A 15,061-nucleotide genomic window follows, 5' to 3' on the forward strand; every position below is an offset into this window, starting at 1 on the left:
TAATTTTTACAATGAATAAAGGAGAAAAATCACCCCAAAATTTGTAACGCAATTTGTCCTGATTACAGCAATACGCCATATGTGGTAATAAACTGCTGTTTGGACCCACGGCAAGACTCAGAAGGGAAGCAACAATATTTGGCTTTTGGAGCTCAAATTTAGCTGGAATGGTTTTCGGGTGTCATGTCGCATTTGCAAATCCCCTGAGGTACCAAAACACTGGAAACCTCCCAAAAGTCCCTTTAGGGGACTGGAACGAGCGATCATTGGGTCGCTGGTACAATACACTGCAGTACTAATGTATTGCAGTATAATATCATTTTTACAGGCTCCTGTAACAGCGCGATCGCTGTTCCTGTCCATAAGTCCCGGGTGTCAGCTGTAATACACAGCGGACACCTGCAGAATATGGAGCGGGCGCAGCGCATGAGCCCGCTCCATATATAACCCCCCGCACCACTACATGCTATTAAGTCGTGGTGCACGAAGGCGTTAATGCGCAGCGGATGGTGCAAAGTGAAAATTACAATTTTCCACTGATAACGCACAATATGTTGTGCCCAGTTTGTGCCACTGAAGACAAATACCTCATACAATGTTGAGCGGGTTCTCCCGGATATAAAATATCATGTATGTGGACGTAAGCTGGTGTTTGGGCACGCTGTGGGGCTCAGAAGGGAGGGAGCGCCATTTTGCTTTTGGAGCGCAGAGTTTGCTTGGTAACTGTTCTGTTTGGGGTTTTGCTGGTATTTCAGTTTATGATGTGGGGGTATGTGTAAATTGGGCAGAGTACATCAGCACATAATAAGAGGGTATAATAATGCAGTAAATAAATAATAATCTGCAGATATGTGGCCGATGTCGCACTGATAAATGGCGCCCGATCTTATCAGCTTTTGGACACTGCACAACTTCTGTCGCTATATTCTGAGAGCCATAACTTTTTTTTTTTCTTCACCGGAGCCGTGCGAGGACTTATTTGTTGCGGGACAATCTGTAGTTTTCATTGGTACCATTTTAGGGTACATGTGATTTTTTTTTTATCACTTTTTATTAGATTTTTTTGGCAAGCAAAGTGACAAAAAAACAAATTCTGACAATGTTTTTTGTCTTTTTTTTTTACACTTTTCACCGTGCGCTATAAATGACATTTTAATTTATTCTGCGGGTCGATACGATTACGGCGATACCAGATGTATATAGTTTTTTTTTATGTTTTGTGGCATTTGCGCAATAAAATCACTTTTCGATAAAATTATTTATTTTTTGTGTCACCATATTCTGAGAGCCATAACTTTTTTATTTTTCAGTCAAAAAAGCTGTGTAAGGGCTTGTTTTTTGCGGGACGGGTTGTCGTTTTTATTGGTACTATTTTAGGGTACATGCAACTTTTTGATCACTTTTTATTCTATATTTTTGGAGGGTTGATGACCAAAAAAATTGTGATTCTGACATAATTTTTTAATTATTTTTTTTGCGCTGTTCACCGTGCGGGAAAAATAATATTATAGTTTTATAGTTTGGGTCGTTACGAATTTGGTGATACCAAATATGTGTACTTTTTTTAACATTTTCATTTTTTTCCTATAATAAAAGACTTATTTTAGGAAAAAAAGCATTTTTTGTTTTTGTAACTTTTATAACTTGTTTTTACACTTTTATAAAACATTTTTATTACTTTATTTTTTACTTTTTACTTGTTTTACTTGAATACCTGCAGCACTGATCGCTGCTATAATACATTACACTACCTTAGTAGTGTAACGTATTATAAACTGTCAGTGTGACGGTGAGAGTCACACTGACAGGAAGCTTATGAGGACCGGCCTCCGGGTGGTTCTCATAGGCTGCCGTGCATGGCAGACCCGGGGGCCGTTGTGTTGCCCCCGGTTCTGCCTTATAACCGACTGCAGCACCCGCAATCGAATCGGTCCCTGGGAAAGTTTGTTGTAGCAACAAACTTTCCAGTTTGTTGTAGTAACAAACTTTCCAGTTCGTTACTACAACAAGCTTTCCCTGTGATCACATGACCGGGACCTGAACCAATTAGGTCCCGGTCATGTCTCCGGGACCAGAGGCAGGGGTTAACAGCGCGATCCGGGTGTCAGCGCTACTCTGAGACACCCGGATCGTGCTTTTAACACCCACCGTGAATTCACGTCGGCGCTGCACAGAGCCCAGCAAATGCCGACGTGAATATACAGTGGGCGGTCACGAAGCGGTTAAAGTGATAAAAAAAAATGTATTATCCTAATTGGAATTGCCACGTCCGTAAACTCCAAATTTTGCTGAAGTGCTGTCTTCTGCTTAACCCCTTAAGGACGCAGCCTAGTTTTGGCCTTAAGGCTCAGAGCTCATTTTTCAAATCTGACATATTTCACTTTATGTGGTAATAACGTCGGAATGCTTAAACCTACCCAAGCGATTCTGAGATTGTTTTCTCGTGACACATTGGGCTTCATGTTCGTGGTAAAATTTGGTCGATATATTCAGTGTTTATTGGTGAAAAATTGCAAAATGTAGAGAAAATTTTGAAAAAATTGCATTTTTCAGAATTTAAATGCATCTGATTGTAAAACAGACGGTTATACCACCCAAAATAGTTACTAGTTCACATTTCCCATATGTCTACTTTAGATTGGCATCGTTTTTTGAACATTCTTTTATTTTTCTTGGACGTTACAAGGCTTTGAACATAAACAGCAATTTCTCATATTTTTAAGAAAATTTCAAAAGCCTTTTTTTTAAGGTACCTCTTGAGTTCTGAAGTGGCTTTGTGGGGCCTATGTATTAGAAACCCTGATAAAACACCCCATTTTAAAAACTAGACCCCTCAAAGTATTCAAAACAGCAGTTAGAAAGTTTTTTAACCCTTCAGGCATTTCACAGGAATTAAAGCAAAGTGGAGGTGAAATTTGCAAATTTCATTTTTCTTGCTGAATTTCAATTTTATTCATTTTTTTTTCTGTAACACAGAAGGTTTTACCAGAGAAACACTACTAAATATGTATTGTCCAGATTCTGCAGTTTTTAGAAATGTCCCACATGTGGCCCTACTGTTCTCGTGGACTAAAACACAAGCCCTAGAAGCAAGGAAGCACCTAGTGCATTTTGAGTCCTCTTTTTTTATTAGAATATATTTTAGGCAGCATGCCAGGTTTGAAGAGGTGTTGAGGTGTCAAAACAGTAGGAATCCCCCAATAGTGACCCCATTTTGGAAACTATACCCCTCAAGGAATTCATTTAGGGTTGTTGTTACCATTTTGACCGCACAGTTTTTTCACAGCACGTATTTGAATTGGGCTCTGAAATGAAAAAAATTTCATTTTTTCCAATAAAATGTCATTTGTGATCAAAATTTCTTATTTTCACAGGGAACAAAATACTCAATTTTGTTGCCCAATTTCTCCTGAGTGCATCAATACCCCATTTGTGGCAATAAACTGCCGTTTGGGCCCATGGGAGGCCTCAGAAGGGAAGGAGCGCTGTGTGTTCTTTGGAGTACAGATTTTGCTGGTTTGGTTTTCGGGTGCCATGTCGCATTTGCAGAGCCCCAGAGGTATCAAAGCAATGGAAACCCACCAGATGTGACCCCATTTTGGAAACTACACCCCTAAAGGAATTCATTTATGGGTAATGTGACCATTTAGACTCCATAGTTTCTTCACAGAACTTATTTGAATTGGGCTGGGAATTAAAAAAATATATATTTTTTCCAATAATATGTAATTTTAGCTCAAAAATTCTTATTTTCACAAGAAATAAAATACTCCATTTTGTTGCCCAATTTGTCCTGAGTGCGGCAATACCCCATTTGTGGTGATAAACTGCCGTTTGGGCCCATGGGAGGGCTCAGAAGGAAAGGAGCGCTGTGTGTTCTTTGGAGTACAGATTTTGCTGGATTGGTTTTCGGGTGCCATGTCGCATTTGCAGAGCCCCAGAGCTATCAAAGCAATAGAAACCAATCACAAATAACCCCATTTTGGAAACTACACCCCTCAAGGAATTCATTTATGGGTGTTGTGACCATTTTGACCCCATAGTTTTTTCACAGAACTTATTTGAATTGGGCTGGGAATGAAAACAAAATTATTTTTTTCAAATAATATGTAGTTTTGGCTGAAAATTTCTTATTTTCACAAGAAACAAAATACCCCATTCTGTTGCGCAATTTGTTCTGAGTGCCGCAATACCCCATTTGTTGTGATAAACTGCCGTTTGGGCCCATGGGAGGGCTCAGAAGGAAAGGACCACCATTTGGCCTACTGGGGATTTTCTGGTGCGAAGTCATGTATGCAGAAGCCCCTGAGGTACCAGTACAGTTGAAACCCGCAAGAAGTGACCCCGTTTTAAAAACTACACCCTTAAGGCATTCATCTAGAGATGTAGTGAGCATTTTGACCGGAGACCTACACCCCATAAACTGTAATGTGGGTTCTCCCGGGTATGGCAATACCCTACATGTGGCTGTTATCAGCTGCCTGGACACACAGCAGGGCCCAGAGGGGAAAGACGAGGGGGGATAAGCTGTGTGGAGTGCATCAGGGTAAGTAAAATTGGGGTAAATTATAAACCAAGGGATGTATGATAAATTTTAAAACACTTTCATACAGAGCTCTGGTTATTCGGGACACGTGTCACATTGATATATTGTGTCCTTCCTTATCCCCCTCTTATAGCAGACTCTGCACCTCTTTTGACTTTTTCCCTTCTTGCCAGTTTGGGGAACTTCTCCTGGAAAGTGTTGCCCTGGTACGATGCGTGTGGGCTCGCTTCCAGAAGTACTGGGTGCCCACCCCTTCTTGGTCCCTAAAGATTAGGTTCTTGATAATCACCTGCATTGTACAATGCCATCTGTATGATGTGCCCGGCCAGCTTCTTATACCACACCGCATGGCGCTGTAGGGCTTCAGGGCTTGATCTTACAAGTCCATCCCTCCCATGTACCTATTGTAGTCTAGGATGCAGTCTGGTTTGGGGGTGGCCTTTCCTTCATATATCCTAAAGCTGTAGGTATACCCGGATGCACTCTCACAGCTTATACATCTTCACGCCATACCTTGCCCTCTTACCCGGCAGGTACTCGCGGAATTGAACCCTCCCTTTAAAATGTACCAGGGACTCATCAATAGAATCACACTTCTCGGGGGTGTATGCTTGGGAAAACCGGGCACTGGAACGGTCTAATAGGGGTCTCCGTTTATACAAACGGTCAAAACTGGGGTCATCTCGGGGTGGGCACGGCTCATTATCAGTATAATGTGAGAAGCGAAGTATTGCCTCATTTATTTATTTTTTTAGGTTCCAGTTCAGTTCTGAAGTTGCTTTGAGGGGCCCATATATTAGAAACCCCTATCAAATACCCCATTTTAGAAACTAGACCCCTCAAAGTATTCACAACAGCATGTAGAAAGTTTATGAACCCTTTAGGTGTTACACAAAAATTTAGAGCAAAGTAGAGGTGAAATTTACTTTTTTTTTTTGTCAGAAAATCCTCTTTATACCATTTTTTTTATAACACAAAAGGATTTATCAGTGAAACGCAAATTAATACGTATTTCCCAGATTCTGCAGTTTTGAGAAATATCCCACATGTGGCCCTCGGGCGGTAATGGACGGAAGCATCGGCCTCAGAAGCAAAGGAGCACCTAGCGGATTATGAGGCCTCTTTTTTTATTAGGCACCATGTCCGGTTTGAAGAGGTCTTGTGGTGCCAAAACATTGGGAACCCCCCAAAAGTAACCCCAATTTGGAAACTAGACCCCTTGAGGAATCCATTGCAGTTTTCTTGGGGTGCATGCGGCTTTTTGATCAGTTTTTATTCTATTTTTAGTTGGCGTGGTGACTAAAAAACAGGAATTGTACTATTGTTTTTTTTTTCGTTTTTTTTTACAGCGTTCACCGTGCGCTATAAATGACATATTCACTTTATTCTGCGGGGCGATACGATTACGTCGATACCAGATGTTTATAGTTTTTTTTATGTCTTATGGCGTTTGCACAATAAAATACGTTTTGTAAACAATCATTCACTTTTTGTGTTACCTTATTCTAAGAGGCAGAACTTTTTTAGCTTTTAATCAATAAAGCCGTGCGAGGACTTATTTTTTGCGTAACGAACTGTAGTTTCGATCAGTACCATTTTTAGGTACATGCGACTTTTTGATCTCTTTTTATTCCATTTTTTGGGAGGTGAAGTGACCAAAGAATTGTGATTGTGGTTCGGTTTATTATTATTTTATTTTACGGCGTTCACCGTGCGGGATAAATAATGAAATAATTTTGTAGTTCAGGCCGTTACGGACGCGGCGATACCAATTATGTATAGTTTATTTGTTTGTTTATATATTTTTATTAATAATAAATGACTGATAAGGTAAAAAGGGGGATTTTTACTTTTATTACTTTTAAATCTTTTATTTTCTTATTTTTACACATCTTTTTTTAACTTTTTTTTTACTTTATTACTTTGTCCCACTATGGGACTTGAGGGCAGGAGGCCCTGATCGCTATTCTAATACACTGCACTACATGCGTAGTGCAGTGTATTAGAACTGTCAGCTACTCACTGACAGCAAGCATAGTGGGTCCTGACGTTGTCAGGACCCACTAGGCTTCCGTCTATGGCATAGCCGGACGCCATTGTTTGGTGTCCAGTTGCCATAGTCACCATCGCCGGCCACTATCGCGTAGCAGGCCGGCGATGGCAGCTTAACCCCTAAAAAGCCGCGATCTCTATAGAACGCGGCTTTTAAGGGGTTAATCAGCGGGGACACAGCGATCGGTCACCGCTGTAGGAGCTGTGACAGCTGCTGAACAAGACAGCAGCGTCACAGCTCCTGTATGTGTCGGGAGGACGGCCGAAACGGCCGTTACTCCCGAGACGTACTATTACGGCATGGAGCGCGAACGATACAGCTGCCATGACGTAATAGTACGTCAAGGAGCGGGAAGGGGTTAAATTACTTCCCAAAAGAAAAATGGAATAAAAAGTTATCAATAAATCGCTTGTACCCCAAATGGCAACACATAACAAATAGTTTTTTCTTTGTAAAAGTGGTAAAACATTAAAAAAATATATATAAATTTAGTATCGCCGTAATTGTTTAGACCCGAAGAATAAAACTTAGAAAACAATGAAGGAATTGCTGTTTTTTTCCCAATCCACCTCAAGGGATTTTTTTTTTACATTTCCCAGCACATTATATGGTACATTACATAGTGTCATTAAAAACTACAACTCGTCCCGCAAAAAAAAAGCCCTTATACGGCTTTGTCGACAGAAAAATAAAAAAGTTATCACTTTTGTAATGCGGTAAGAAAAAATGAAAAAACTACAAATTTCTGCAGTGCCAAAGGGTCAACTCAACCATCTATTTTTAAGTCCACAATCTGTGCTGAGTGAGAGCTGCACAAATCTATATACAGTGAGCGAGTGGCGGCTGCAGGCAGTCACTATAATAGTGTCAGGGGAAGCACCACTACCACCACAGGTCTCAAACAATGGCGTGGCCCACTTCTATGGTATATATAACACTGGAATTGGGTGTTTTGAGTCACGGTATGGTAGATCAGGAGGGGGCCTGATTTGACCCACATTTATACTTTAAAAATAAAATTATAGGGAATTTTGGAATACATATACGTTTCTATGTATTCCTACAGACAAAAGGAAGTGTTATGGATACTTTATTGAAACTATATGTGTGATATGAAAAAGATATAAAGAGTAGTGTTCAAGATTTATATGTGTTTAGTTGGTGCCTGCCAGGCATAGGCGTCCTAGGTGGTGTGTGACTTCTTCTGTCACTGTTTGTTGGTATTATTTGAGCACTGTGTGGTGGTTATTAAGGCATTGTGTGGCACTGCTGCTTTTCACAGTATATTATTTATGCAGTGCATGGTCGGGGAGGCACTGTAAGGGATTGTTGCTTAGACAACTGTATGAATATTATTTAGCCAACTTATGTCACTGTTCTTTGGGCACCATCTTATATGATTCTGATATTTAGGCACACTATGGTATAGTTATTTATTCCTTGTATGGCAGTACCAATGAAACATACCTTACAGGGCACCAACCAACATAAGGCCATCCCTGACCATAAAGCTTTCCATACACTAGAGATTTTGGATGTTTGATAAGGCCAGTTTAGACCATTTTGTGCTGGCTATTGGCGCCTTTTCGTGATAGGAATTCGCTTGACAGATGCCGACCATAGACGGATATCAGTGGAAAAGTTGATCTGCCTTATTTGATTTTTCCGGACTTTGTCAAGTGCAGTCTTGGAAAGTCATTCATGCCAAATTACAGATCTCAGTCCCTCTAATAGAAGCCCAGACCAGGGCATAGATTGACTTACAGTATGGCGTTGTTGTCCAAAGCACAATGTTCAAAGACTATAAGGGTATGTTCACACGGCAGCGTCCGTAACGGCTGAAATTACGGGCTGTTTTCAGGAGAAAACAGCTCCGTAATTTCAGCCGTCATGACATGTTGAGGCGCTTTTTCGATGCGTCCATTATGGACATAATTGGAGCTGTTTTTCCATGGAGTCAATGGAAAACGGCTCCATTTACGTCTGAAGAAGTTACACGTCTATTTACGCGCCGTCTTTTGACAGCGACGCGTAAATTTACGCCTCGTGGGAACAGACCAACGTAAAACCCATTGCTTTCAATGGGCAGATGTTTGCCGACGCTATCGAGCCGCATTTTCGGACGTAAATCGAGGCGTAAAACGCCCGAATTACGTCCGTAAATAAGTCGTCTGAACATACCCTTAAAGACAAGTCATTCAGAAAACATCGGTCTGGAATGTATGGCTAGTTTAAGAGATGTAACAGTTACAGTATAAACATTAACTCTATGTCTATCAATTAATGAGAGTAAGCACAGTCTGTGTTTTCTCTAGTTAAAGTAAGCATTTGTGTCTGGATATTATTTAAAACCTTAGTGCCAAAGTACTCTGGCCAGAAACCAGAAATATAAAACATTACATGGCAAGACTTGCAAGATTAAAACAACCTCTAGTTAGATTACTTTAACCCAACTATGCAGACAACATATAAGTTCCTTAAGTACAGTGTTCGCCTTTAAATGGCTACATACGCATAAAAATGTGGCTAAATATTTTAAAAAAATTACAAAAGTACTGATGTGTCCAGCCTTACCTATGCTAAAATCTGGTTAAGGACTTCAATTTCTCATAAAGCCAATTCAATACAATATCTCAACATGCTAGTAAAATGCTTGACGGGCTGCAATTCACATCACGAGTATCACAAATAACTTTTTCAAAGCTGATCATCTTGCGCCACACATCGCAGGATATGTTGAGATTAGAGGAAAGGTAAGGAAGGACACATCTGTAAGTGTACTCACTATTCCAATCCCCGCTAGTCTCATGATGACGCTTCCCTGATCCCCCGCCAATCTTTATTATATGTTCTTTACACCCTTGATCGCCTCAGCCAATCACTGGCCACAGTGGTGACATCAGTGACATGTCTCACCTGCGGCGAGTGAGTAGCTTCCACAGTTGTGTCAAGATGATACACAATTGTAGCAGCCGGGTAACAAAAAACATTAGTGGACTACAGATACGTCAGCACGAGAGCAGAAAGGTATTGAAAATTTTAATATTTTATTACATATTCAGCCCATTTTAACAGATTTATGGGGCTTTAAGCTTTTTTTCACAAACACATAAACAGTTCACATGCATATAGTCTTTTTCTACCCTCTAGTATCCACGTTTCAATATGGCCTTTCAGTCAAGACAGGAGGAAATGATGTTTAATTTCCGGAGTAAGAGGGTGCAACACAAACTGGAGCAGCTGAAGCTTGCAGTGAAAAATGTCCATTTCCATACTCAAGTACAGGATTTGTCAAGTCTTCAGAAGGTAATTTCTGAGAAGTGCGGCATAGGAAATTTCTTTTCTTAATCATATTCATTTAATAATGTTATTTAAACTCTATCCTTTGCAGAAATTTATCATTCTGGTGGAGGAATCATTAACCTACTTGACAGCTCTTCAGGAACAAACAGTTAAAAGAATCAATATCTGGAAGAGGCAACAGCAAATGGCTGGCAATGGTGCTCCCTTTGAGGAGAATTTGCTTCCATTGCAGGACAGGTGAGCAGTAAATTTATAACTTAAAATAGACAAACAGACAAGTAAAATATATACCAAGAAGTGAGAGATCAAATACATCTAATTAAGTGCTTGGTTCTCTTCCATTTATACTTACCCATGCTTAGAATTCTGATGGGGGTAGAAGGTCCACCAGCAATGAATAGACACTTGCATCTGATGTAGGGGACTTGTTTTCCTGTCAAATTCTATTGGTTGTTTTCCAAGATGGGGACGATTGGGCAGCCACTCATCTTTCCTGCATGTCAAATGGTGGAACCTGATATTTAGATGATTGTCTAAAAAATCTTTTGGTTCTAAATCTTGTCAAGGTCTCTGTCTATAGCTATAGCAGATTAAAGTTTAAATCTCTATGACCTTATATTGGCTTCTTGAGATGGTTGCAAATAATTATATTCTTTCTGGATCTGAGAGGGTAAAAAAAATGAATGGACAGATCCAAAAGACCTGAAAAAACCCCAAAAAGATTAGACCCCTTTTCACACTAGAATGGAAACATACCCGCTATGACAGATCCCTTTTAGAAAGAATCCCAACATATACGTTGGGGATCTCTAGCAAGAATAGCCCCGCAGACTGCACTCCATAACTATCATCAGTGACATAGCATTAGGGATGGCAGTAGACACTGGTGCCCAGTTATTTATATGTTTCATACATTTGTCTTTTTCCAGGGTGGGATTCATGTTTGGCATATACAATGAGCTTTATATTAAGATGCAAGAACTCAAGGAGGCAGATCAAAGATTGGTACCCCAGGAATTTTTCAATCAAATAAACACTGGTTTTGGTGCACTTATTAAGAGGTATGGCTAGCTTCTCAGTACATTAATCTGCATTATAATATTGTCTTAATATTAAATATGTTGTTGTTTTTTTAAATTATTATTATTATTATTATTATTATTATTATTATTATTATTAATAGTAACATTTTGCATAATGTGAAGTTTATATCAGTGCTGACCATTTCCCAATCATTTCCATAGCTCATTTCTGGTTGACAAGCAGCCACCTCAAGTACTTAAGACACAAACCAAGTTTCAATCCAGTGTCAACTTCATGTTGGGCTCCAGAATCCTTACCGGTGTCAACAAAATGCCTGTGATAAGAGCATCTATTATCACTGAGAAAAGGGCACAAGAGCTGTTTGTGGTATCTGCTAGTTCTAGTGAACCAGTAAAGTAAGTACCAATACGGATACACTTCTTCAGACCCCAACTAAAAATATTTTTGCAAGCAAATGGGGGATGATATTTGTCAGTTCTGATGCAGATGCCCAGATTATAGAAAGAATTGCCATATCAGGAATAAGGGATTAATAAGGTATTTTTTTTATGCTAACAGGAATGATAAGATTCCTCTAGAAGAATGTGATAAAACAGTGAACATGTATGTGTATGCTCTTGTTAGTGGACCAGACGCACACAATGGCACAATTAAAATTCCATTATACATATTATTCCTCACAGACAATTTTATTACTTTTCTGCAAGAATCTAAAAAAATAAAAAATTTTTTTATAAATTGATCACTGGGTGTTACCATTTCCTTTGTGAAAGGGGCGTGTCCCTACACAGTCTCACGGTCAGTGTTGATTGGGTCAGTTTGTCTAGGGACACCCCCCAACTAATAACACCCATCTGTCAATTTATTTGTACATTTCTCTGAGGAATAACAGAGGAACGGCGTTATAAGAAAAGGTGCCCCAGAATTGCTAATTCATGAGGAATACAAATATATACAATTACGGAGATACCACATTTATATAGTTTTTAATAAAAAGTAATTAGAAAGTTGCACTAAACACACTGATACACATTTTGATTTAAAAAAAAAAAAAAAAGTGTTCTTAGCCTTAACCTAATCTACACAGTGACAACATATATCACCAATATGTACACATGCAGTACTAATGCGCTATTTCAATAATGGAAATAGATATATCTATAAAAGTATATAGTATCAAATACGTAGATTTAGGTAACAGTTGGATACCATTTAAAGGATAGCCATATATAAACCAAGTATAGCTTGGTACTTTGACCAAAAACATACGAAGAAACCTATAGAGGAAGTGGTCAAATATTAACCCAGACGTAATAAGTAATAGAAATTCATTTTTATTAACAGACAGATACAAATACAATTAAAAATTGAGTCATGCAATGTTAAAAAGGCGTCCACTTATGCAGGATATATTTGTAATACTAACAAGGTATGAATAAATGTATTAAAGACATATGAGGTAAATACATATATATAAATGATGTGCTCACTGCACCTAGCATGCAGTCATGAATCAGTGCATATATAAAGTGCTTGTGTGCAATATAAGGTGCTTCCTATATATGGAACACCATTAATTGGTATGAAAGTGTAGCATGTATGCAGGGCATGAGCAACAAGTAATCCGGACTCTAAAGCAAACAGATGCAACCTAGATCCAGAAAGATGACAAACAAATGTCTAGATGGATAGATAAAGGTACATACCCAGGTTCATGATCACCACATAGGGGAGACGCCAGTGACAACATATAATAGGTGTCAGTGGGACATAACCAGTATATTATCAGGATGTCCTGAGCTTGCCTTTCCAGGCACTAACCATGTAGGACATTATCTGTTCCATTATTGGATGTCTTGAACATTAGGCTCGTAGAGCTGGGGTACAAATTATGTAACTAGTAGAGAGTGGTCCAATCCATTTATGTTGTTACAATTTCTTACATTATTAAATTGATTCTGTCTCTCTAATTCCAGTGATGGTGCTGGTGAAATAGAAAATGGAAGATCTGTGTTTGAATTTACCCAAGCCACGCGGACCTGTGGAGCACTTTTTAAGAACATGGTACGGATCAAACAAGTTTGATTTTACCTTTTAGCCAACCGAGCAATAACTACAAATATACCAATGGTCCAAGTGACTGATAGATCAAACCAAAAAAGAAGAAACGGTCACACCCATATAATTGAAAAAAATACAAAAAGTCCTTTATTGTAGTCAAACGAACACATACAAACAAACACCATTAAACACAATAAAAACGTATAACCCTCGCAAGATGAAAGATGGAATCAGAACATTAACGCAGCGGATCAACCAGATAGTAATCCGGTCAAAGGATCCTCCAAAAATGCTGGACTGCATAGATAGTAAATATTTAAAAAGGTAATAGGAATGACATTTTTTTTAACAGATTGGTATATAGAGGTAAATAGGAAAAAGACAATAAAGCTATCACATTTGAGCAACAATATACCTACACCTGCCAAATACGGGAATAGTCGGGAGACCATGACCGGGGGTCTGCTGCTAGACCCGATGCGCGTTTCGCTAATGCTGATGAGGAGGCTGGGGCCAGCGCTTGCCGACACGTGGCTGTGGCTATCAGGAGGGGATTGGAGCTGACAGCCCGCAGCCACGGATATTACAAGTGTCTAACATGTCTAGCAAATTTATCATACAGGATGCATCACAAATCTGCCCCTATACTGTAGGTACTTAACAAATCAGAAAATGACGTAAAGGCTGCATGTTACTGGGCTGTACAGAAGAAGTTGCCAAAAGAACATCACTGACATCACTCAGTGGTCAGCAGCTATTGGTTGAAACTTCAGCACACAGTCTTCTTGGACTGCAGCTATTGGCTAAAGCTGGTCTTTACAGATTCCCTGCTTGTTCCCATCCCCTACATGCACTCTGTGCATAATACTGGAATTACACCGCGTTCAAAATTATTATGCAAATGTTATTTTTCGCTGATTTTCCTAAATAGTCGATGCAAATGACTGTCAGTATAATCTCCAAGCCATCAACCGTTGGAGTATAATGCAAATTTTATTGAACAAATCTCCTAATGATAACAGATTTTTTTTAGAAGTAAAAAACTCAAAATGCACTGTTTCACATTATTATGCACAACAGAGATCAAAACATTTTAAAGGTTGTAAAGAGAACTAAAATGGTAATTTGTTGAATTTGCAGCATCAGGAGATCATATTTACAGAAATAAAAAGCTCTTTCAATCAAAAAAAACTGAACAGGCCAAGTTACATGTTAACATAGGACCCCTTCTTTGATATCACCTTCACAATTCTTGCATCCATTGAATTTGTGAGTATTTGGACAGTTTCTGCTTGAATATCTTTGCAGGATGTCAGAATAGCCTCCTAGAGCTTCTGTTTTGATGTGAACTGCCTCCCACCTTCATAGATATTTTGCTTGAGGATGCTCCAAAGGTTCTCAATAGGGTTGAGGTCAGGGGAACATGGGGGCCACACCATGAGTTTCTCTTCTTTTATGCCCATAGCAGCCAATGACACAGAGGTATTCTTTGCAGCATGAGATGGTGCATTGTCATGCATGAAGATAATTTTGCTACGGAAGGCACAGTTCTTATTTTTGTACCACGGAAGAAAGTGGTCAGTCATAAACTTTACGTACTTTGCAGAGGTCATTTTCACACCGTCAGGGACCCTAGAGGGGCCTACCAGCTCTCTCTCCCCATGATTCCAGCCCAAAACATGACTCCGCCACCTCCTTACTGACGTCACAGCCTTGTTGGGACATGGTGGCCATTCACCAACCATCCACCACTCCATCTGGACCATCCAGGGTTGCACGGCACTCATCAGTAAACAACACAGTTTGAAAATTAGTCTTTATGTATTTCTGAGCCCACTGCAACCATTTCTGCTTGTGAGCATTGTTTAGGGGTGGCCGAATAATAGCTTTATGCACACTTGCAAACCTCTGGAGGATCCTACACCTTGAGGTTTGGGGGACTCCAGAGGCACCAGCGGCTTCAAATACCTGTTTGCTGCTTTGCAATGGCATTTTAGCAGCTGCACTCCTAATCCTATTAATTTGTCTGGCAGAAGACTTCCTCATTATGCCTT

At 39.6% G+C, this 15,061-nt stretch overlaps 1 protein-coding gene across 1 annotated transcript in view; it reads left to right on the forward strand.

Annotated features, from left to right (window-relative positions):
* The window catches only part of STAT6 (signal transducer and activator of transcription 6), a 232,456-nt gene that overhangs the window by 142,306 nt on the left and 75,089 nt on the right, over window positions 1–15,061 (forward strand). The window contains exons 5-9 of the mRNA XM_075852010.1: window positions 9,750–9,905; window positions 9,991–10,139; window positions 10,832–10,963; window positions 11,147–11,341; window positions 12,923–13,010. Of these exons, the coding sequence (XP_075708125.1) occupies window positions 9,750–9,905; window positions 9,991–10,139; window positions 10,832–10,963; window positions 11,147–11,341; window positions 12,923–13,010 (720 nt within the window). The remainder of the gene's footprint in view (window positions 1–9,749; window positions 9,906–9,990; window positions 10,140–10,831; window positions 10,964–11,146; window positions 11,342–12,922; window positions 13,011–15,061) is intronic.

The sequence above is a fragment of the Rhinoderma darwinii genome, chromosome 2 (assembly GCF_050947455.1).
Source record: "Rhinoderma darwinii isolate aRhiDar2 chromosome 2, aRhiDar2.hap1, whole genome shotgun sequence".
NCBI lineage: Eukaryota > Metazoa > Chordata > Amphibia > Anura > Rhinodermatidae > Rhinoderma > Rhinoderma darwinii.